This window comes from Zea mays, chromosome 3 (genome assembly GCF_902167145.1).
Source record: "Zea mays cultivar B73 chromosome 3, Zm-B73-REFERENCE-NAM-5.0, whole genome shotgun sequence".
In the NCBI taxonomy this organism is placed as follows: Eukaryota; Viridiplantae; Streptophyta; class Magnoliopsida; order Poales; family Poaceae; genus Zea; species Zea mays.
The window spans coordinates 39770564-39796191 of record NC_050098.1 but is presented as its reverse complement, the minus strand read 5'-3'; the positions used below and the strand labels follow the sequence as shown (position 1 = coordinate 39796191).

Sequence of the window (25628 nt, the reverse complement as noted above, 5' to 3'; positions counted from 1 at the left end):
GCCTCTGGAAAGGTACAAACGGATCACGTAGCCATTCAAACGTGATCCTACGGCTGGAAAAAATAAAAAGTGACGTGGATACACTCGCAGGCGGTCTTTGCTCCCGCTTTGTATATATAATAATAATAATAATAATAATAATAATAATAATAATAATAATAATAATAATAATAATAATAATAATAATAATAATAATAATAATAATAATAAGAATTACTAGTAAATTTATATATAGTTGCGCTAGTTTTTGTTTCGAGATACTGGAACCAATAAAAATACTCTCTAATGTCAATTTATAGGCTGTTTGTCTTTTTTAACACCAAATTTGACCAACTCATTCTACTAAAAATTTACGAAAGTATGGAAAAAAATAAACCACAATAAAAATAAATAGTAATTATGGATTTTTTGAATCAAACGAGTAAGTCAAACTTGATGTCCAAAAATCAAACGATCTATAAATTGGGACGGAGAGAGTACTTTGTAAGTACAAAAACCAATATAGTGATTTGCATAAATACTGCATATAATCCTTGCAACGCATGATAAGTGTTGCTAGGTAACACAAATACTATGGATGACACTTGCAACGCGTGACAAATGTTTTTAGGTGACATAAATACTACGAATGACCCTTGCAACGCATGACAAACATTGTCACGTAATTTGGATTCTACGGATGACACTTGCAACGTATGGTAAACGTTGCTAGTTGATATTCTTGCAACATATAAATATATGTGTTGCTAGCATCTGTTGCTACCTAATTTCTTGCAACGCATAAACCATTTGTTGCAATGTATGTGTTGCTATAGGGTAGTTTGTGTTGTAGTGAAGGAACCCCACTACTACCGCCGCTAGCGACGAACTGCCGACTGTTTTTCCGAGTCAATGGAGTTTCATTCTCTTCCTCCTCATCTTCCACAGCAACAGCACAAACAGCACCCTCATTGGGGTCAGCAGCAGGCGGAGCACACCCATTGGGATCAATGTCAGCTAGGCCAGTTGCAGACATTTCTTCGATAGCAGGAGCTAAGGTGCTGGTATCCTCGTCAAAACTGGACACTCGCCGGAGGCATCTCCTTTTCTTCTTCTGCTCATCAGCAGAAGGCTCGGGCTGACTGGTTCGGCTAGGGCGCCTCGGGCGAGTACTGACAGGTTTCGAGACGTCCAAGGTCGCATCAACCTCTGGAAGGGGCACCACTGCCAATGTACCATCAGGAGCAGTATCAGACGAATCCTCAGCTAGCAGATCGAGCATGTCATTTATGTCTGCATCACTAGGGTTCAGAGGCACTTCAAAATAAATCTGCCGTTCATCATCAGGTATCTCCCCGAGCGAAGCAACTAAAGAACGGACCTCTTCAGCAGAGGGTCGCACTCTAAGACCCAAATTGCTATCTGTCACGGGTGGATTGGACACAAAAAGAGTGAAGGCTTGAGAAGAAGGTAGGTTCCAAGCCGAGTATGCCACTGGAGCTCCAACGTTCGAAACTTTACCCCTGAGGATCATTTCAAGCCGGCTCACCAAATCCACAGAAGGAATTCTCCTATTAGTAACTCGGGTTGAGTCGGCCAGCCCTCGGTAAAGATATGCCGGATAGGCCCTGTCTTTCAGCGGCTGAATGTTTTTGAACACAAAATCTGTGACCACGGCTTCGGCAGTCAGACCTCTCTCTTTCAGTAATCCAACTTCAGTAAGCAACACGCCCGCTTCGGCTACTTCCTGGTCCGTGGGAGATTCAGTCCAACTCGGAGTACGAACGTCTGCCTGTCTTCCCGAGCGGGTAGGGAGAGAATTTCCATAATTATCCATTATAAACCACTCCAGACGCCAACCTTTAATGCTGTCTTTAAGGGGTATCTCGAGATACTCGGTCTTCCGCCCCCGACGCATCTCTAAGCTGGCACCTCCGACCAATTGATGTTGCCCCCCGGCCATCCCAGGACGGCAGTGATACAGATACTTCCATAAGCCAAAATGCGGCAGCACGCCAAGATAAGCTTCGCAAAGGTGAACGAAAATAGAGATTTGGAGAATGGAGTTAGGGTTCAAGTGAGTCAGGTTGATGTGATAAAAATCAAGGATGCCACGGAAAAAAGGAGATATGGGAAGGCCGAGGCCGCGAAGAAGGAAAGGAGTGTAAACCACTGACTCGTGGGTATCTTCGGTTGGGACAGTAGTCCCATGGCAAGAACGCCAAGAACAGAGTTCCCGTGGAGGGAGAACCCCGATGGAGACAAGGCGGAGAAGCTCAACTTCAGAAATCACAGACATATGGTTACCTGCGAAGGGTAACTGACTGTTGGGATCGATGGCGGGGATCACTGCAGCAGACGAGTTCGCGGTCCTCCTCTTAGGCGCCATCTTGCTTCTCGCCGGCGAAACAGAGCAGGAGGCGAGTGGCAGAGAAGACTCAGATGCGAAAATGCAAGAACTAGGGCACGGAAAGCAAAGGCGGCTGAAAGCGCGACTCTTAAGGGATATTCTTGAGCCAGATACCTTTTCAAAAGTGCCCAGTCATCACCCGGCGGTCATCTCCGAAATCCCAGCATGCCACGTGGATATCAAACAGTTATTTCCAAGAAAGCCGATGTGCCACCTCATCACTCGACCATTTTCCTCAAAGTAACTTGAGAAGCTGGCTATCACTCGGCGCTGCCTCTAAAACGCCGACCACGTGTTCAATCGCTCGGCATTACTTCTAAAATGCCGACGCCGACCTTCAATCACTCGGCGCTGCCTCTAAAACGCCGACCCCGTGTTCAATCGCTCGGCATTACTTCTAAAATGCCGACGCCGACCGTCAAATCACTTGGCGCTGCCTCTAAAACGCCGACCACGTGTTCAAACGCTCAGCATTACTTCTAAAATGCTGACGCCGATATTCTATCACTCGGCGTTATTTCTAAAATGCCGGCCCCGTATTTTGTCGCTTGGCATTACTTCTAAAATGCCGATGCCGACCTTCTATCATTCGGCATTGCCTCTAAAACGCTGGTCTTGTGTTCGATTGCTCAGTGCTACTTCTAAAACGCTGATGTCAATCTTCACATCGCTCGGCGCTGTTTCTACTATATCAAAAGAATCAGTTCAACATTCAGCAAAAGCAGTGGCAAGTCATCAAAAAGAGGGGATAAACGATATACTTCATTAAAGGAAAGTTGACGAGCTTACAAACCAACTCTTTATGAGTTGGTACTTCCCTAATTCTACTCTACATTACTACTACTACTAAACTACAATATACTACTCTACATTGCCACTACTACTAAATTACACTAATTACTACTACGTTATTCTAGCTATACTAAACTATACTAATATCTAAGAAAACCAGTGGCGTCTAGCCACTGGCCCTGCCCCTGCCGCCGCCGCCGCCCTTGGTGCTGCCCCTGCTGCTGCCCTTGGTGCTGCCCCTGCTGTCGCCCTTGGTGCTGTCCCTGCTGCCGTCGCCGCCGCCCCTGCCACTGCCACTGCCGCCACCGTCGCCGTCGTCGTCGTCGTCGTCGTCGTCGTCTTCACCCTCGTCGCCGCCGTCCGAGTCCTCCTCATCCGAGGAGCACTCCGACTCGTCCGAGCCTTCGAGCCCGGCGCGCTCGACGGCCCGGATATACGTCCAGACCTCCGCGGCTATCCCCTGGGAGTCGTCCGAGTCATCAGACGACGCCGGGGGAGAGGCAGGAGCCGGAGACCCCTCGGACTCGGAGGAGAACTCCTCCTCCGAGTATTCCGAGTCACCAAACTCCTCCGATGGAGGAGTCGGCTCACGCTTACGCTTGTTGTTCTTGCCCATGGTTGAAGCTTTGGGAGAGAAGAAAGGGAAGAGGCAGTAAGGAGCAGCGAAGAGATGTGAAGAAACCAGAGAAGCAAAGGGGTCATTTATAGAAGGGAAAGGCAACCGCTCACTTCTAACCGCGGTCACTGAACAGTCGCAAGGCATTCAATAAGCACTTCCACCCACCCGAAGACACGTCAGACGGCGGACGCCGTTTCATGCAACACTACACCCATTGGGACTCCAGTCAACAGTGCAAAAGATATGATTACACTAGCCGTCCCATCGCATTACTACTCAGAGGCAACCGGCTAAAACACTCAGCGTACCAAGCCGTCCCTTGCCCACACCCATTGGGGGGGGGACGCCCAGGAATTATCAGTATATTTTTCAAACGGTCACATCTGTGCAGAGCACGCAGTGAATACCTCAAGACAAAAATGAGATATCAGTAAGGATCAGAGGAAAGCCAAATATAGTCAGCAAAGTACAAGATATGGCCGACAGAAGCGACGTGAAGACTAGGCAGAGAACGTCCGTCAAACGTCCAATCAATCGCAGAAGCAAATAAATTGCACTACCTAGCAAGATATGGATGGATTGCAAGCTCGGCTGCTAAAGACAAAATATACGCTGACCTTTGCAGCAAAATAATGATGACATAATGCTGACCTCAAAAGCATAATGCAAAATAGCTTCATGCCAGTTTCCACAAGCGGAAGGAAGACCTTCGAATGAATTATCTTTAAAAAATCCATTTGAAGGTCGGGGGCTACACCCATTGGGTGCACCTCCGGTGCACCCCATGGAGTATTATTCTAAACCGACATAGCGCCGACTTCTAAGGCGTAGAGCAAAATTGAAAAGACCAATCCTCAACCGAGATGCAGGAGCACGAATGGAGATAACCTTTGGAAGAAGACCTTCGAGTAGATTATCTTCTAAAATCTACTCAAAGGTCGGGGGCTACACCCATTGGGTGCACCTCCGGTGCACCCAATGAAGTCCAGAGTCTTACAATCCAAAATGCCGACCTCTAAGGCACAAGCACAAAACCAAACTTTGGTCGAACGAGTGATCAGAGCCAAAGAAGACAGCAGGAAGTCATTTTCTGGACCTTGGATCTTTGAGTTGATTACCTCTAAATTAACTCAAAGATCGGGGGCTTGTGGGGGATAGATATCCCCTGGGTCCACTAAAGAAGTAAAAGGCCTCACGAAAAGCCCAAGGGCCCAATAATTCGTAAGGTCATTCTTTCGTGGGCCTAGGGAAAGACAACCAATAAAGAAGACGTGGGACTGATTAGAGCAAACACAAGCGGCCCACAACGTCGAACGAATGAATCACAAACAGAGACCCGACTTTCCCGCGCTGAAGCCCCCATGCAACGGAGCCATGCGAGGATAAGTCGGCGGAGGTTACGTAAGGATAAACTCAAGAGGTTCACTATCTTTCAGCTACTTGTTATTATCGTATTACATGTAATGCTCCACGGCCGAGTATATAAGGCCTAGGGGGCACCCCTTCAGATCGATCGACTCTGCTCCACTTAGCCACCCACAAAAACTCTCTGCGCCCTCTATCCAGAGAATCCTCTTGTAACCACGCTCATATACTCACCAGGACGTAGGGTGTTACGCACTTCTAAGCGGCCCGAACCTGTAAATCTTGTCCATTGTCCCTCGTGCGATCGGCACGAACCATTTTGCTACAGTCGTCGACACCGTCCTACTCCTAAAAACACCTTGAGGGGCAACCCCGGGTGTGCGGTCGGACCCAAAACACCGACAGCGGAGCAATGGCTACTTCGCGCGCAACGGTCGACTACAACGCATTAAATGTGCGCCTGCGCACGCAGAGGAGCAGAGCACGCGCGGGTGGCACACCGGACAGCCTACAGGGCCTGTCCGGTGCACCACCGGACAACCAGACGGGCCCACAAGACAGAGCTCCAACGGTCGAACCCCAACGGTCTGCTGACGTGGCTGGCGCACCGGACTGTCCGGTGCGCCATGCGACTGCAGCCTCCCAACGGCCACTTTGTGGTGGTTGGGGCTATAAATACCCCAACCACCCCACATTCATTGGCATCCAAGTTTTCTACCTTCCAACTACTTACAAGAGCTCTAGCATTCAATTCTAGACACAACCAAATAGATCAAATCCTCTCCCAACTCCACACAAAGCTCTAGTGATTAGAGAGAGAGATTTGTTGTGTTCATTTGAGCTCTTGCGCTTGGATTGCTTCTTTTTCTCATTCTTCTTGCAATCAAACTCATTTGTAATCAAGGCAAGAGACACCAATTGTGTGGTAGTCCTTGCAGGAACTTTGTGTTCCGATTGATTGAGAAGAGAAGCTCACTCGGTCCGAGGGACCGTTTGAGAGAGAGAGAAAGGGTTGAAAGAGACCCGGTCTTTGTGACCACCTCAACGGGGAGTAGGTTTGCGAGAACCGAACCTCGATAAAACAAATCCTTGTGTCACACTCTTTATTCGCTCGCGATTTGTTTTCACGCCCTCTCTCGGACTCGTTTATATTTCTAACGCTAATCCGGCTTGTAGTTGTGATTAAGTTTGTAAATTTCAGATTCGCCCTATTCACCCCCCCCCCTCTAGGCGACTTTCACTTTTCCACAAAATTCTTGTTTATGAAGGTGTGTGATGCACCAGAATCAAAGAGAATAACTGCTGGGTAATTGGCAACAAGGAACGTACCCATCATTACCGGCTCACCCTCCGGTGTTGTAGCCACTTGGGTATAATAAATCCGTCCAGTTTTCTTGAAGTTCTTGCCCATTGAAGTATTAGTCGTATTACCCTCTCCTTGGTTGGAGTTCCCAGAGTTCTGTTGGAATTTTTTTTGCTTCGGGTATGGCAGTCCTTGATAAAGTGTCCGGACTTTCCACAGTTGAAGCAACCAGTGGAAGAACTAGGGAGAGCAGGGAAACGAGTACCAGGGCACTTGGCTGATTGGTAGGAGCAGGGGCAGTAGTGGGACGAATAAAAACAGGCTGCTTCAAGGGATAGGAAGGTGGGCGAGACGAAGAACGACTTTGATTAAAAGGTCGGATCACCAACCTGGTTCTCTTCTCAGGCCCTTGATTTGACCTTTCACCTCCAAATCCCTTTGATTTACCATGTCCTGCATTTTTGGCTTCTACTGCCAGTGCCGTACTGACAGCCCTACTGTAGGTAAGATCCAAGCACGTTGCCATTTTCTGCTGAAGCCTGTCATTAAGTCCCCTCATAAAACAATTCTTTTTCTTCAGATCTGTATTCACTTGGTCGATGGCATACTGGGAAAGATGGTTGAATTTATTGAGATACTGCATTATAGTATCTCCCCCTTGCTTTAATCGGATGAACTCTTCTTGTTTCATATGGAGCACTCCCTCTGGAACATAATGCTCTCGGAATGCTAGCTTAAATTCCTCCCAGGTGATCTGATGTCCAGCCGGTTGAATTGCTACATAATTTGCCCACCAAGTACTGACAGGTCCTCTTAGCTGTTGTGCAGCAAACAATGGCTTCTGCGTCTCTGTGCATCGAATCAACCCAAACTTCTGTTCCATAACTCTTACCCACTCATCAGCTTCTAGAGGTTCTTCTGCTTTAATATAGAGCGGGAATCGAGTCTCAGAAAATTCCGAATATGTAGTATCACGCAGTCCTTGGGGAGGAGCTCTGCCTCTGTGCTGTTGGCACTGATTGCCAGCCATCTCACGCAAGAAACGCGTATTATCCGCAGTGGCATTGACCAGGGCAGTGATAGCCTCGGCCAAAGTCGGTGGTACTGGTGGCGGGTTAGGAGTATCTTCCCGACCGCGAGAAGTTCCAGCACCATCATGTGCGCGAGTCCGTGATAGCATCTGAAGCAAAGAAACATTTGGAAAAAATATAACATGCCAGCACACACCATCATATTACATTACCAAAATGTAATAATTATACAAACTCCAGTGTACAACTTGACTTCAGTACTTATTTTACATAAGTATAACATCTAAACTATACTATTCTAGTCTTCGTCATCCTTTGTTGCTTCATTTCCTGTCGCAGGAGACCGTTCGTTAGCAAGGTTCATGGAAGGAGGGGGCCTAAAAAGGTCCAACTCCTCATCAGGTCCTTCATTTGTTGTTCCTGAAGGTCCGACTCCCATTACAGCAGCGTTGGAAGGCACGTCCGGGTGCAGTCGAGCATACAGTACATGTACTTCTTCATGTAAAGTATTACAGTACACTTGCAGACTATCGAGGGCCACACTAAGCTCTGCCACACGAGCTCGAGCTCGAGCTTTTGTTTCACGGTCCCAAGCGATCGAACGCGAGTTGACGACCCAATCAATGGCCAAATCCTGTTCTAAAATCTCATATTGCAAGCGGCTGACGTCAGATGACAATTCAGCTATACGCTGGCTGTCCTGCGCCCATGCCCTATTCCGGTGATGTGGCTCTGACCGAAGTTGTTCCACCTTGGCTTTCAGGTCTCCAATTGGGTCATTGCTGCCACTACTACTCCCTTCATGTCTAGGGGCTAGCTGATGGTGAGGCACGCCAAAAGGTCCAGTAGATTTGCGTGTTGTTTTCCTTGTACGCGCCATGTCTCCATAAGAGGGGAAGATTTATTACTAGATTTTTAACATGATGAATGCATAACCTAATAAATATGGAATCAACCTTCGTTGATCCCCAACTTCCTATATATTGCACTTTGTTACCCTGACCTTACAAGATAAGGGACTACCAGAAAGTGGTAAGGAAAGAATGAAAGAATAATTCTAGGTGAGTATTTGAAAATTCTTTTGAAGCGCTACGTAATATCTAGAGAGATGGGCTTCGCTCCGATACTAGCTGTGACGGTACCTCCCAAGGTATTAGGCCCACCTACAGTTGTCCTTGTCCTAAGGACCTTGGACAACCTTGTAGATGCACATAATCACTCGACAAGTTCGGTAACCGTATCCTCATCATTTTGCCCAAGAGCGCTTTACCCGTCACGCAGATATTACATCACATCGGAGGAAAGAATAAGCGGAAGCAAATTACAATAACTTAATTTACATTCTTCAATATAGAGATAGAGTATTATTGTTATTACAATATCAGGGTACTATGAGTGCATAAAGTATTACTATTACAGACCTGGGAGGCAAAACACCCTCCCGCACACAACTTTATTGTTTTCAAAGTGGGAGGCCAACATCCTCCCGCGACTTCACTGTTGGGGCTCTTCCTTGGGTACCACCTTTGAACAGAAACAACAAAAGTCTGATGTTTCCTCACCTACAACAACATGGGTTCGAAAACCCTGAGTATGGAGTGTACTTTCACAAGTCTTACCCGACAAAAGAAAAGACTCTCAAGGATATGCTGGCTTGAAGGAGTCAAGGTAAGGTTATTCAAGAATCAATGAATCTGTTTGCAGGAATGCTTACTAACAGTGGATCCTTAAAATCCAATTTTATTATCAAGTTAAGTCATTACCTGCAGCTAGAGTTCTTTCTACCCTAGTTCAAGCACTTGTCCTATACTAGTCGTCTTTTATCACCCCTTTCAGTTCACTGGAATGCTACGTGTAAGTCAGTGACCAAGTCTTCAAGTCCAAGAAGTAACGGTGATCCAAATCGATTAATACCCAGCTGGGGATCTCCAACCACACGACATATGTAGCACTTAACCCTTGCATATGTCAACTCACCATCGGGTTTTCTTAAGACCAGGTCGGGTTCACGCCAACCGAGAGCACAGATACACCACCGTCTAGCATCTTGCCACAGAAGGTACACGCTACTCTCGCCATCTCTCCACTCCCATTGCTTGTTGGCCTTTCTGGTATTAGTCTGCCTGAGGCAAAGCTTACCCATGACAAGGCATGTGGCCAGTTAAAAGGTCATCGATCACCAAGCCTACATCGGTACGGTCCTTAATCGACTCAGACGGAGACACTACACCGAGACTCTCTTCTCGTGCAAGTCACCCGTCCGGTCTCAGCTTTATAATTTACATCCCAAAGTTTGGTACCTAGTAGAGGTACATCTTTTCTGATGTTGAACCCAACACGGCCATGATGGATCCACCATCAAGTTTTATTTTGAAAACAACCCATTCCATCTGAAGCATCGTCTTTTGTTAAAACAAAACATTTTCAAGGAAGTGGTAATTGCACCGGGGCTTGCCTTGTGTTGTAGAGGAGTCGGGATCTATTCCATAGATATTGAAATAAAAACAATTCCCGGCAGGTGGGGTTTCAGTTGGTGGTGCAGTCTCTTCTTCTTCGACACTTACTTTTCTTCGTTTTCTATACATAACCATATATAAACATGAATGCTCATGTGATGTTATGAATATGCAGTTACATTAGTGATACATCAAGTTGTATCTTGAAGACAACTTTCCTTCACGGTACATCTAAGTTACTAGAGCCTTCTAAGTCAACACCCTAGTAAGGTTATGCAGTTTTATTCTAAGAAACTAGGGTTTCAAGGTTTTGGGAACAAACAATGTCCAAAACATGTCAAACTTTACCCAAGAGTTCTAATTATCAAATTAGGCTTACCCAAAAAGTTTTATGATTTTTGGAGCTATTCAGTAATTTCTAAAATTCCAAAAGACTAGGCTTAGGCCTTCTTAAATACTAAATAATTCATGGTTGGGGCTAAAAATCTTGGAACTATTTTTATTAAATACTAGAGGAATTTAGGAGTCTAGTAAAATTGGTCTCATGATTTTATCATTTTTCTATAATTTCCTATATATTCCCTAAGTCTGGCATAAAAAGAAAAGGAAAAAGGAGGAACAGTGATAGGCTGAAACCAGCCCGAACCGGCCCACGTCCAGGCGAAATGCGTCCGCGCACGCGCCCGCGCTGGCGTCTTTACACAAAGGACCCTGGCTATTTGAATAACCCGTAAAGAGTCCTTAGCACTATTCTTCTGTGTCTCTGACATTCGCGCAGAGGCCCCTCCCTTTTTGTTTCTTCGCAAGATCAGGTCCCCGACCACCGACGGCGGTGAACACACTCTCTGGCGAGCCTGTACCAGCCGGAATACGCAAAGGCTAAGCTTCTTACTTGGTCGACACCAAATTCTACCTCGGGCGACCCTAATTCCTCAACTAATTGCACTAATCCGGGTCGGAATCTCTCTGTCCACGACGGCGATGAAAACCAGAGACAAACCAACATGTTCTAGGCGGTTCAAGGCGGTCTAATTCAATCGAATGGGTCTATGAGCAACAAGGGACATGAGGGAGGCTAGAACATCACACAGAAGAGCATGAACTAACCCATAGACGTCTAGCCACGGGGAGATGTCTCATGGCAGCGTTTTGACCGATTTGAGGGAAGTGGGAAATTGGGAGGCTCTGGTGGACGATCGGAGGCAAGAGCTGGTGCTTTGGATGCGTAATAACCTAGCGGAGCTCACCGGGCAGCAATTTATAGACTCCATCGGCGGTGGCGTCCAATTTGAAGGAACTATGTTGGCAGCCGGAGAGAGGGACTGAGTCACTGCGGCGTGCTACCGTGGCATTCACTGGCTGAGGAGCTACGATGGTCACTAGTGAACTATTACAGCTGGCAACGACGTAGTGAAAGGGTCATGGTATGACGCGATCACGGCGAACGACGTACACCTCGACGACGGCCGCTCGGCCACGTCGCCGGCAAGTGGATGAGGCGACAGAGCGGCCACAGTGCTCCAACTTCATCCACGGCGAGATCTTTTCACCAGGAGTTGTTATCCACGTGTTACTGGGCGCGAATCGCAGCGTCGGCGCGAATCCGAGCGTGTGGGTCACTGGCGGTGAGGGGTGATGCACCTGAAGGTCTTTTTCAGTCTACTGTACCATCAGAATGCCATTCAGAGCTCCTGACAGAGCAGATTAGAGGCCTTGGTTCTCCAATTTTTGTGTGGCAACTTGTTAATCCTTCTGTAACAAAGTTATTAACCTATAATCCAGCTAAAATACGACTATAGGAACTTTGGCCATTTCCTTACTTGATTAAGCTCTAATCAACTCCAAAGTTCTTCAGGGTTCACTGTCAGACCAACTTCGGTCTTTAGTGGTGACTGACAGCCAGACTTTAAGTCCATTTTACTCCAAATTTTGTCTGTCACCAATGCTTAACCCCTTAAACAAATTTGTACTCCTATCATAGCTCTACAAATTTGATGTGTTGACCTAGGGCAAAATCCTGAAGAATTTAGAGATATAGAGCTCCAAAGTTGACCTCATTCCACTGAAATTCAGACTTAACCATATAGTGTTCATGGGGTACTTTTTGCAAATAAGTCCAAACTTCATCATACAACTTGGAAATTCTCCAATGTAAAAGTTACTTAGTTTGTGGTGTTCTATCACTTGGTTATTTGCACTTTGGTCCAAAAGTACACAGATTTTGCATTTACCCCCTAGGGTTCCAATTAGGGTTTTCTAGGGTTTCTTTTTAGGGTTTTGAGTACTTTAGGGTTTTTGTGCCACTAAAGCCCATCAAATGTGATACCTTGTGAACATTTCTCATGTCTTATGAGATTTTTACTCATTTTGGCTTCACTATAATCCATAGGCTCTATTTCTAGGGTAAAGTACCCTACCCTAGGGTTAATCACATCAAGTCCTATCATCACAACTTGTTTGAAAATTTTACCTAGTGAATGCATTCTAGGTGTAACAACCACATGAAATGTCAATGCACATGATGTTATGCTCAAGTTTTAGTGCCAGTAACACCAGGGGTGTTACAACACCGGTAGCACACCTTCTTGGAGCGGGACTTGTAGTCTTTCCCCCTCCTTTGTTTTAGGATTTGGCGGAAGCTCTTGATTATGAGCATCATTTCCTCGTTGTCGAGCTTGGAGGCATCGATTGGAAGCTTACTTGGTGTAGACTCCTCCTTCTTTTCTTCCGTCGCTTTGAATGCGACGGGTTGCACCTCGGGTGTGAAGGTGGCGCCTTGCTCCAAGTTGACAATGTGTTTGGAGTCTTTGATCATTAGCTCAAAGCTCACAAACTTGTCAATCACTTCCTTGGGAGACATTAGTTTATATCTAGGATCCCCACGAATTAATTGCACTTGAGTAGGATTGTGAAAAACAAGGGATCTTAGAATAACCTTGACCATTTCATGGTCATCCCATTTGGTGCTCCCGAGGTTGCGCACTTGGTTGACCATCGTCTTGAGCCGGTTGTACATGGCTTGCGGCTCTTCTCCTTTGTTGAGGACGAATCGACCGAGTTCTCCCTTGATCGTTTTGCGCTTGGTGATCTTGGTCACCTCGTCCCCTTCGTGTGCGGTCTTGAGGACGTCCCAAATTTCTTTGGCGCTCTTTAACCCTTGACCTTGTTATACTCCTCTCGACAGAAGGAGGCGAGGAGTATAGACGTGGCTTGAGAGTTAAAGTGCCTAATTTGGGCGGCCTCGTCCGAGTCATAGCCTTTGTCCCCGACTTGAGGTACCTGCGCTCCATACTCAACAATATCCCAAATACTTTCGTGGAGTGAGGTTAGATGGTGCCTCATTTTATCACTCCACATACAATAATCCTCACCATCAAAATATGGTGGTTTGCCTAGGGGTACGGAAAGTAATGGAGCGCGCTTTGAAATACGGGGATAGCGAAGAGGCATCTTACTATACTTCTTGCGCTCATGGCGCTTAGAAGCGACGGATGACTCGGAGCTTGATGTGGAGGGTGACGAAGAGTCGGTCTCGTAGTAGACCACCTTCTCCATCTTCTTCTTCTTGTCACCTCTTCGATGCGATTTGATGGAGGAAGAGGATTCCTCCTTGTGTTTGTTGCCGGACTCCCTTGAAAGGGTTCTCCCCGAGCTCGCAGGCTTGTCGCCGGTCATGATCTCCCTCTTGGCGTGATCTCCATACATCACTTTGAGTTTGTTAGACTCTTAATGAAGCACTGGCTCCGATAACAATTGAAAGTTGCCTAAAGAGGGGTGAATAGGCGAAACCTAAAATTTATAACTTTAAACACACACTACAAGTCGGGGTTAGCGTTAGAATTAAATTCAAGTCCAGGAGAGAGGGGGAAAAGAAAACAAATGAGAATCAAGCGAATGAACACAGTGATTTGTTTTACCGAGGTTCGGTTCCAAAGAACCTATTCCCCGTTCAGGAGGTCACAAAGACCGGGTCTATTTCAACCCTTTCCCTCTCTCAAACGGTCACTTAAACCGAGTGAGCCTTCTTCCTTAATCTCATAGGTCACTAAGACCCCGCAAGGACCACCACACACTTGGTGTCTCTTGCTTCGCTTACAAAGCACTTGAGAATAAGAATGGAAAAAGAAAAGGCCAAGCCAAGCAAAAAGAGCAACAAGGAACACAAAACACCCTCTCTCAAGTCCCTAATGGAATTGAGTTGATTTGGAGGCTTAGAGTGGATTCAATCTATTTGATGTGTCTTGTAGTGAAGTCTTTTGCTCTTGTATTGAATGAGATGTTTGGAATGCTTGGATTGTTATGAATGAGGTGGTTGGGGGTATTTATAGCCCCCAACCACTTCCATAGCCGTTGGGGAGGCTGATGGCGATGGGCTCACCGGACAGGCAACGTTCCTTGTCCGGTGCGCCACCACGCACCCAACTGTTAGGGTTCGGAGCTGGTCGACCGTTAGAGGCTTTGTCCTCTTGCGGCACTGGACAGTCCGGTGCCCCTCTGACTTCGCTGCTCTGACTTCTGCGTGGTACTGTGCTGCACTGTTCTTTCTGTCAGAGTCAACCGTTGGTGCAGATAGTCGTTGCTCCGCTGGCACATCGGACAGTCCGGTGAATTATAGCGGAGCGTGCCCTGAAATTCCCGAGAGTAGCTGTTTGACATTTGTACGGTCCTGGTGCACTGGACACTGTCCGGTGGCACACCGGACAGTCCGGTGCGCCAATCTTCAGCACACTCAAGTCCTTTTGCTCCTTTAAAATTGTGTCCCTAACTTGATTCTTTTATTGGTTTGTGTTGAACCTTATGCACCTGTAATACATGAATTCTAGACAAACTAGTTAGTCCATGCGTTTGTGTTGACTATCAACCACCAAAATTAATTATAGAAAATGGTTAACCCAATTTCCCTTTCACCATCCTCATCCCATCGTAGAGAATTTTCTCATGAAAAATCAGAAATTGGTACATAATGCTATCTCTAGCCATGCACTCATGGTGATTCACTATGTTTCTAGGGCTATCTCCAACAAATTATGCAAATGATCGTGCAAAATATTGTTGTCGGCTATCATAACTAGTGGTATTCATATCACAACCCTAAAATCACTAGACGCTTGAGTAAGAAGGGAACATGAGCAAAACACGCTCCCGACCATACCAAGGCAAGGGATCCAAATCACGTCTCGCTCGAGGCCAACCCTGATCAAGAGACCCTAGTCATGAACTCGCCCGAGGCCACCCTCGGGCGGGAGACACAGTCATGACTCACCCGAGACCACCCACGGGCGAGAGACACAGTCACGGCTTGCCCGAAGTCACCCCCGAAATGAAAAGCCACGACTCGCCCGAGACCAGCCTCGGGCGAGAGACACATTTCCTATTCGTCCGAGGGCGCCTTAGACGACGCTCAGGAGCTACCCGCTTCACCCAACCACTCCGATTCCAGGATGTGTGCATTTAATGTCGTCTGTACGAACACCTACCCCGCCGCGGGCACCAAAGTCAATATAGGGTGACACGACCTCGGTCTAAATCTACTTTTTACTACCCACAATGACGGTGGTCGAGGCACGAATACGGGGTGTTGTTCCCCCACCCCGACCACTGCTCTAACTGCCCAAAGCGTGGCTACATGCGACGCCAAGACCTGGCCTCTGCCTCGAGAGGGATCTCCGCCTCGCTCGAGCCCGCCCTCGGCCAACTGCTCCAACAGGAAAGCATGTGATGCCACCAGCTCTCTCGCGAACTCCGCTGAAGACAGGATGGCTACAAAATCCACAAGATCGGTGTCCAATATGTTTTCCACCATCCCCGATGATGCACGGGCCAAATTACCACATACTTTTCACCATGACGAACGCTATTTCAACCACTACAACTCGACATACTTATAAACGTCACATCCGCACCCCTGCACAGAATGGGCTCGGGCACGCGTCCGAGCCCCCGAACCCGGCCTCGGCTCTCTACCTGGTCAAAGTGCGGGTTACAAGGATCAGACATCCTTCTCCTGACCAAAGACGACGCCAAGGACAAGGGCCATCTCGCCGACCATACTGCTACAGGGGCTCAGACTCATCTCCTCTGATCACAACAACACGACACCCTTGTACTCCTAGGCTTCCCCCCTACGACTATAAGAGGAGTCCAGGGTCCCTGAGGAGAGGAGACAGAAGGAGGACAACACTTCACCGCTTACTCTCCTGATATTAGCACTGGCCTCAATCACGCTCAGAGACTTGGGACTCACTCCCTCTCTCGACCAGCTTGTATCCCCTACTATGAGCACCTAGGTACAAGATAATATAAGTCTCATCTCTGCTAGAAGTGGAGCCTTCTATTGTCCGAACTAGAATAAACCTTGTGTCTTCTTGCACCACCCATCTGGACCGGAGCATGCAGCACAACTTCACTTGTTGGTTAGAACCCTTGAGTCAAAAAGTCGACAATTGTTTTGCACTATACATTACACTATTTATCGATTGAAGTTTAAAATAGAAAATGGAATGTGAGAGCTGCTCAAGACAGCCTAAACTAAAGCAATGTTCTTAAATTCGGGATGGGACGACAAGATCTAAAATAACTCCAAAATTCGTTTTTAGGTGCAACAAAAAATAGATGTCCAATAATTTTATATCTAAACTCTTTGTTTAAAAATATTTACTCTGTTTAGATCTGTCTCACCCATAAATATGTATTTGCTCCATGCTTCCACGCGCTTGGGCATCTCCTCCTCGGTTTTTCTTCTCTTCCTGCCCGGTTCAGCCACCACATATACACTTTTTCAAGTCTAGGAAGGTGACTTGAAAAATATTGGAGGAAGATAGAACTTAGAATAGCACCAATTTGTTAGTTGATGGAGGACGAACAGACAGTAAAAAAAGGTAATCTTATTTTTAACTCATACCTTTTTTGCCTTTTTAGTAAGATAAAAAGGCGATACCTGCAGTTTAACATCTGTCCTAAATAATTCATTTTAGACTTTTAAAAATTTATACAATAATTGATGTCATATAAATACAGATATAAAAAACTAAAACTAAAACGAATAGAATAATTTAGGACGGAGGGACCATATAGAAAACCTCTTTGAACTCGGTCGGTGGTTAAAAGCTAAAATGTGAAACTAGACGTCTCTTCAAAGATGCTCGATCGAGCTGAAATGCTGAATCTCAACATCTTCAGAGCATCTGCTTCGGTCTAAAAGAAAAAGAAAAAACCGGTATACACCGGACCCCAAACCAATCACAGCCAAGTATGGAAAATTATAATCTCATTCCTTCTTTTAAGCAACACGAGAACATAACTTAACCTACACCAAATTCCATCGGAGTACTCTAATAAGCCAAATATTACCGGTGCTGAATTTAAAAAAATAATACTCTCTCCATCCCAAAATATATTTTATTTTAGACTAAATATACATTCATTAATTAAACTATTAATATAATTTATATGTAGCTCTGTATTCATTATCATTCAAACGTGGAGGGAAAAAAGACCAGAAAGAACTAAATTTTGGATTGGAGGACGTATAATAACACGGGTACCCTGAACTGAACAGTACCCAAAAATTCACATCGAATCTCTCTGTTCGTGATTCTTCTTCAGTCTTCCACGCTCAACATCTCATCTCATCTCATCTCATCTATCTATTTTATAGACAGGGTACCAGGGAACGCTTCCTCGACTTCGCTCCACTTGCTACCGATCGTCTCTGCCTCGAGTCCGTCAATCTCGTAGCGCACCTCCTCCATGTGTTCGTTTATGCTGCTCACGGCAACCTGCACGCCCTGTATGGCCTCCTTGAGGGCCGCGTCATACTCCGCATCCGCCTCGGCGTCCTCGGTGCCGGCGGCCTCCGTGATCTCCTTGACGTGCACGCACACGTGCTGGGCCATGCTGCGCGACCTGCAGTCTGCGTGGTTCACCAGGCGCTCTGAAGGCCTGCCGGCTTTCTTCAGCACCTGAATCTTAGCTGTCTTCAGAAATCATAGAACCAAACCAGGATGGCCAGAGACAAATAATCAGCGATTGAAGAAAATGACAATGTGAAAGCTATAGAAGAAATACGAAGCAGATGATGGAAACAATGTTGCATGTTAGGAAGCTGCAATCACAAATATCTTCAGGCCAGTACCACAGGCCAATCAGGAAATTGCCCAAATAAGTAGAAAATTGAGTACTTAAACTAAAAAGCAATTTCAAGGGCACATCGGTCAGGGCCTAAGGCTGGTGTAGCTATCAGGTACAATAAGAAGAGGTGGCAAACCTGGAACAGTTATAATGCGAAAAACAAAACCAAAATTCATCACTGTACAATTTAACACATATTACTCTTAGGGCTAGTTTGGGAACCCCAATTTCCCATGGGATTTCTATTTTCCCAAGGGAAATTAGTTCATTTTCCCATGTGAAAATAGAAATCCCTTTGAAAATTGAGGTTCCCAAACTAGCCCTTAGCAGGGGAAATTAGAGTAAGTTGAAATCATTTTATACAAATTCAAGTGTGTAATAATGTATTGTGAAAGAGGTAAAGCTTGGTGTCCTTCAGAATTTAATAAAAACATGGCCTGATATGAACAATGAAAAATGAAACTACGATCTCCGATGTGCTAATAATTCCTCCAATCACAGTATTCTTAGGTTAAATGACATGTCAAAACATATATCAATAGATCATTACAGTTCATAAATATGAAAGAACGGAATAAGTTTCCGCTCTTAAACAAAATCTAGTTATTTTAAGGAAGCACTATTTCATGGCCCATATGGCAATACAACACGCCCAAGAGCCCAAGCTAACTTACCAAATGCAACTTCTCTTTCTCATGTGCTTGAACACCCTTCAGTAAATCGGCAAGATCGCTGCGACTAAATTCTGGCATTGAGAGCAGGGAAATTATTTCAAGGACCTGAAGAAAGAATTATTAGATGCTGATTTTTATGAATAGGAAGAAGATGAGACAACTAGAGCTAACTTGTTTTGAGCAATCATTGAACTCCGCTGTAATATTGCCACACAGTTGTTGATAGGCCAATTCACCTCCATAAGCCATATACTCAGAAAAACCCCTGATATATATTATTAATGAGCCAATAAGCAAACAAAATGACAGGCTTACATAAAAAACTACTAACATTAATTACTTTTCACACAGATGCAAATGCAGTCACCAAAATTATAGATGACTAAAAAAACTTGACAAAATCCATAACCGAAGTGCCTAACAATTATATTTCTGAGTTACTATACTTACAATAAAGAAAACACATCAATGACTGCCACAGTCCTAAATATGGGCCACAGCATCAGGCCTAGCGCTGGCGAGCTGTGGCCTCATGGAGGCCCAACGTCAGGCCCTGGTGAGCCGTGGCCTCACCCTGGCACCGCAAAAGAAGTGCACGAGACAGGGGGCGCAGCCCCTGCCGCTCCTAGAGTTCATCGCGCCGGAGAGAACAGGAATAGATCAAAAATCTGGAGGTAGCCTTCGATAAATTGGAATAAATAAATCGAGTTCGTTTAGAAAAGGAGATTGGTTTGTTAGGAATAGTGAATCCAAATCTGTAAGGACTCTTCTAGTTTGCTTGGAATACAAGTCTAAATCTATAAGGAATCATCTAGTTTGCTTGGTATACAATTCTAATAAGGACTATACATACTCGGCAATGTATCCGTTTCAATCTAAGCAAGACTAGAGCTATTGCTCCTCCCTTTATCTCTCACTCTAGTTTGCTTGGAATTCAACAACCCCCCCCCCCAACCGTCTCGATCCCATGGGTAACAATTCCACCATGTCCACAGAAATGGAGTGGCTCGAGACCCTCGCTGCTGATCTCACCAAGCACATGGACAAGGTGCAAGAGCACCTTGCCAAGGTCGACGTCTGCCTGGGCAACATGAAGCAAGGAGGGTCCAAAAACGAGATCGCCACCGCAGCCAAGGAAAAGCTGGAATGTGAGGCTGTCACCAAGCAGCTCGAAGTGGAGACCAAGCACGCCATAGATCAAGCTCGACGTGCCTTCCTCAAGGAGGAGACAGCAAGGTCATTGACCGTCCTCGAGCTTGTGGAAGAAGTGGCAAACTGTTCGTCGCCAACTAGGAGAGGGAGGCGCCACCAAGGGGCCCTTAACACTGCCATACCCTCACCAGTCTACAGCAATCAGCTCCTTCCCCATCCTCCAACCACGCTACCACAATTGTCGCTCCCAACATATGACAGCAAGGAAAATCCACTGCCATAACTTAACCGCTGTGAGCAGTTCTTCACAGGGCAAAAGACTACTGACATCGAGCGAGTATGGTATGCATCTTTTCATCTCTAGGTGGCACTAAACAATGGTACATGCACTGATGCACCTAACGCGGGATAAAGTTGTCACCAACTGGGCATGCTTTGCAGTTGCGTCAACGAGTATTTTGGGCCGCCAAGACGACGCAAACACTACGAGAGCTTGCATCCTTGCAGAAGACTAGCACCATCGACGACTACATGGAGCACATCTTGACACACGTGGTGCGCACCGAGACACTTGACGAACAGCAGCAGGTGAACGTCTACACTGCTGACCTGCTCGAGCCACTGAAGACATGTCGAGCTCTAGAACCCCAAGACATAGAGATGGCCATGTCCCTACCATGAGCATACAAGCGACAGGCGGTTGTCATCGCTGACAACACCAAATCTACAACATTCCACACATCGGCTTCCCCAAGATTCAAAGGTGCCATCAACAACCCTATCCGCCTCGATAACACCGGGGTCATCCGACACCTACGCCGGCTACACCACCTCACCCCTTCAAGCCCCTTACAACAGAGGAGATGATGGAGCGTCATTGCATTGGGCTATGCTTCAACTGTGACGAACCCTTTGCCTGTGGCCACAAGTGCAAGCACTTGTTAGACATCACGCTCGTCATGCCAACGACGGTGTCGACCCTGGCCTCATGATGATGATCAGCCCCAAGACTCTAGTGTGCGTGTGGTCGACACACCATGTTCCTGGAAGGTGCCAACTTGGTGCTCATCCTCGTCAAAACAGGCACCACCCACAACATCATCGACATCAACTTTGCCAAGCCGGCCAACCTTGCGGAACAGCGCATCCAAACCATAAAGCTTGTCAACAGTGGCAATGAGATTGCTCGCCAGGAAGCCTGCCTCAACACTTGGCTTCACATCAACACCAAGACGTTCCAGATCGACGTCATCTTCGACATGCCATGGTTGGTCGACCATGGCAACATCATCTAGAACTTTGTGACCCTAGAGAAGCAATTCTAATGGGACGAACATACCATCATCTTCGTCAATGTCCCTGACCGTTGAGCACCATAGAATTTGCTTGTTCTTCCTGTCTTATGCCAATCCTACCGGTGCCTCGACACCCATCACTTCTCCCACGATCATGGTCTCCATCGCAGCCATGATGTAACATGAGCAAGGCAATTCAACCGTGTCAACCTAATGCCCTCGACAAAATCAGCATTGTACGACGCCATCATAGGCAATGGTACTCGAGCTACGCGCCATCACCACCACCATCATAGGCGGGAGAGCTGCATCAACTTAGTCCATGGACCAAGATCTCCTCTTCTTCAACGGACAATTCTACCTCCCCACGACATTACCACTATTGCTCGACCTCTTCGAGACACGTCGTCATTGGCGAAATGAGGAATCTACGACTACTAGTGTTGGGGTTCTACACGCCACCAACGACTGCAGCCATCACCTGCAGCTTCCCTATCAGCATCCTTATGATCCGTGAGTGGCCGCAAGGTATCATTCCTTCGTCAATTTCATCTTCTTCGACATCGCCAATTGCCACTTCCTCGCTACCAAGAACACATCAACACCATCCATGACTTGAGACACTCGAGCCTCTCGCCAAACAACTTCAACGGGGCAAGTTCATGTTTGGTGACTTGCTAGACCTAACAACAACACAATCTATGTGCATCATGTTGACAATTTGTCGTCGTATGGCAGCCTTCATCCTTCGCAGCAACAAGGTACATAGCTTTGAGAGATCTCCTTAAGCTATGCAGATATTCACTCTTGACGTAGCCATACACCGATCGATCCTCACCTCTAGCAACTATCGTTACTACTTTGAGCTCATCATCATCAGGATCCAAGACAACTAGATCTTGGCTAACATCATCCACGATCGTCTCATTGTCAGGATCTAGGCAATCCCATTTGGAGAACCTCTTCCCTCAAACTGCATCAACAACTAGACTATAATAGAGCGCGAGGACACGCTGAGTGGAGAAGGGGGAGATGTCATAGGCCTAAATGTGGGCTGCAGCATTGGGCCTAGCGGGCAACGGAGGCCCAACACCGGCCCCTTGTGAACCGCAATCTCACCTTGGGTGTCGTAAAGGAGGCGCGTGAGTGAGGGGTTGCAACCCCTGCCGCCCCAGAAGTCCATCCAGTTGAGGAGAATATGGAATAGATGAAATCTAAAGAAAGCCTTTGATAAGTTTGGAGTAAATAAAATAAAGTTTATTTAGGAAAGAATATTGGTTTGTTAGGAAAGGAGTGTCCAAATCTATAAAGACTACTGCTCTAGTTTGTTTTTAATACAAGTCCAATAGGGGCTATAAATATATAGGTAATGTAACGGTTTCAATCTAAGGCTAACTCTAACAATAATATGCAAAAATGGGAATCCAAATACACGTTCGTGTTATGCAGTCAGCCGAAAGACGAGACCCAAATATTTTTGTGCCCAAATACACGTTTGAGAAAATGGCCATCAATATATAGGTACTCTCCCACATCACATCTAAAATGGGTATCGAGTTTAAATTACCTGTTCGAGATGCTATAGTGTCATTTAGATATCTATAATAGATTTAGGTGTCACGATAGGTACTCTGTTGGAGTTAGCCTAAGCAAGCATAGAGCCATTGCTCCCTCCCATCCCCTCCTCTCCCACCCCACATAACAGCAGCAAGCACCCCCCCCCCCCCCCCCCGCATGGTTGTGACAATGACATTTTAAATTTTACCGCTTGAACCATTCTAGCATGGAATTATACAAATATAGTGACGATGCAAATTCCTTTTGCTAATATTCTGAGGTATGTTCTCCTTTTCTGAATATATTACATGACAGATACCTAAATTTCTAGTGGGTTATAAGCAAAAAAAAACATAGAGCTAGATCAACAACCCGCAAGACCAAGAAAAACTTATGTAGGTACATAACACCGGACCCGTTTGTATAATAGGTCTGAACATTATAAAAATTCTGTTGGGAAACATACATACACATTGGAACCATAGCAAGAAATTCAACAGTCCTCCTGATGGGAAAAGAAACTACCAAATGAGCATTCTGCACATACTATTGAATTCTACCTTGTTACTCCTTTAGTCCTTTGTATATAACTGGTAGTGCATCAAAATGTAAATGGACCTTATCTAGTATCCCAAAGGTAGAGGAGACTACTGCAAACTGAAAACAATTGAACCTTTCTTGTCATCTGTCCCTTCCATCTCAAAATTTATTCCAAGCTAACATGGCATCTGACCTTCCTACGTAGGCGAAGTTCTCATTTAAAATTGCACAAAACATCTATTTTTATGTCCGAAGAATTTTAGGCCTACTATTATACACAATGAACAACTTTGGAGGGTTCAATGCTAGAAACTTCCTAAATCCTAAGAGAATCTTTACCAAAACAATCCCCTCTCCCTGTAACCAGCAATGAAAAGGATTGAAGCAAAAAAAACAAGCTCCAACACATCCCCTTTCCTAATTTTTTTCTCAACCTCTCAAAATCTCCTTTCTTCCTCCTCATGTCACTAAGATTGTGGCCTTGTGGGTCCATAGGATAGGACTGGAGCACCACCGCAACACCAGTGCACCAAGCACGAAGCACGCAGGCCCCATGCCGCCGACACCACTTCGGGCAGTCAAGTGTGTGGGTTGGCCACACCGCCACACCACTGCCACACTGGGCACGCGGGCCCAGACCGCGCTAGGCAGACGAGCACTTGGGTCGCCACATTGTCACCTTGGGCAAGCACTGAAAGAGATGGGAGGGAGAGGAAAGAGAGAACAGGAAGATAAAAGAAGAGAGTTGCAATGACATGTGGGTCTCATGAACGTAAAGGGGATGGATTTTCTCAATTGCTATAGAAGCCCTCCCCTATAACATGGAATTCAGTTTTATCAATCCGCTATAGGGAATTTTAAGGGAAAAGGAAGCTTAACTAAAACATTACAGATTCTAAAGGTCTGTTTGTGAGCTATAAAAAAAGTTGTTGTGAGCTATGTGTTGGCAAAAGATTGTAAGTTTTTTGTTTTTTGGTTGAAACAACTATAAAACTTACACCGTCTCTTCATTTCCCTCGAAACAGCTATAAAATATTAAAAGTCTCACTATTTCCACCTATTTGGGAAAGTCGAAAGCCAAAATAAGGGTCCAAGAAGCGGTGAAAATTAAGTTACACGAAAGGAACTGCTTCTGGAAAAGCAGTTTCAGGTTCTAAACATTTGGTTGAGCTTCAGCTTCTCATTAGAAACACTTTCCAGAAGCTGAACCAAACACAGCCTAATATATGGTGCAAGGATCCACAGTTCAAAGCTATGTTCCAATCACAATCCAAAGTTATGGTGTAAGACGAAAATAATTACTCTAACCACCCAACAAGTATAACTCAAATCCACACTGCACACCAGCAACACAACCTAAAACTACGAACATAACATAGAAACACATCACTTCAGGATGCAAAAAACCAATAAACTGAAGCACCAAAAATAACTAGATGAGATGACAGGAGAGCAGACAGAGACATCATGACGGGGATGGGCTGCTCACAGGATGGATATCTAATGTTTTTGCTGGAAATTCCCCAATTTTGGCAGGAACAGAACTGTTTCCGATGAACCTTTGAAACAGGCCTATACTGTATCGACTACCGCGTTCAAGGCTAATAAAATAAAATGCTACAGAATCATATCAGAACTAGAGTCCAGCACAATCTGGCCTACAGCACTACAGAGTCTTTAACACGTCACCAGAAATCTTTTGTATGACCATTAGGGTTCATAGTTCAGAACTGGGACGGCTGGGCCGCACCGGAAAACGACGGCGGTACCTTCGTAGCGTGGAGTAGGCCTCGGCCCGGCGCTGTTGCACGGCGAGGAACCCGCGGAGCAGGCCCACCAACGCGGCAGCGCTACGCCGCTCGCCGCTGGTATCTGCATCCATAGCGGCCTCCTCGACAGTGGAGGCGGCCGGAGTCGGTTGGTCTTCGGCCATATGGTTCCCGATGCTCGGCTCCATCTCCGCCATGGCTTCTCTCCCTCACAAGTCACGAGGAGTCGCACTCCCCCCTCGTCTTCTATGTTGCTTCGCCTCAGCTCTCGACGGCGACGGCTCCTAGATCATGGAAAGACAGCTTCCGACAGCTGTTCAGAATGCAATCCAGTGTGCTACGAATTAAAGGCAAACAAAAAAATTATTTGTTGGTTTTTAGTGTTTGAATGTTGTATAGTTAATAGTTAGTGACTAAAATTGGCTAGAAACATCTAAGCACTCTAGCTAATATTTTAGCTACTAACTATTTTTAATAAATTATCTACTAGTTAACTAGCTATTTGTTAGCTAGCTAATTCTAATACCAATTTTTAGCTAGCTCTAGTGCATTCAAA

General features: G+C 45.9%; 1 protein-coding gene across 1 annotated transcript; it reads right to left on the bottom strand.

Annotated features, from left to right (window-relative positions):
- Positions 1 to 17453: 17453 nt before the first annotated feature.
- Positions 17454 to 25383, bottom strand: LOC100278893 (uncharacterized). Its single transcript, NM_001152022.1, is given in 4 exon segments — positions 17454 to 17931; positions 18760 to 18864; positions 18931 to 19024; positions 25073 to 25383. Coding segments are annotated over 4 exon segments (726 nt in total). The 5' UTR covers positions 25270 to 25383; the 3' UTR covers positions 17454 to 17601.
- Between the last annotated feature and the right edge of the window lie 245 nt (positions 25384 to 25628).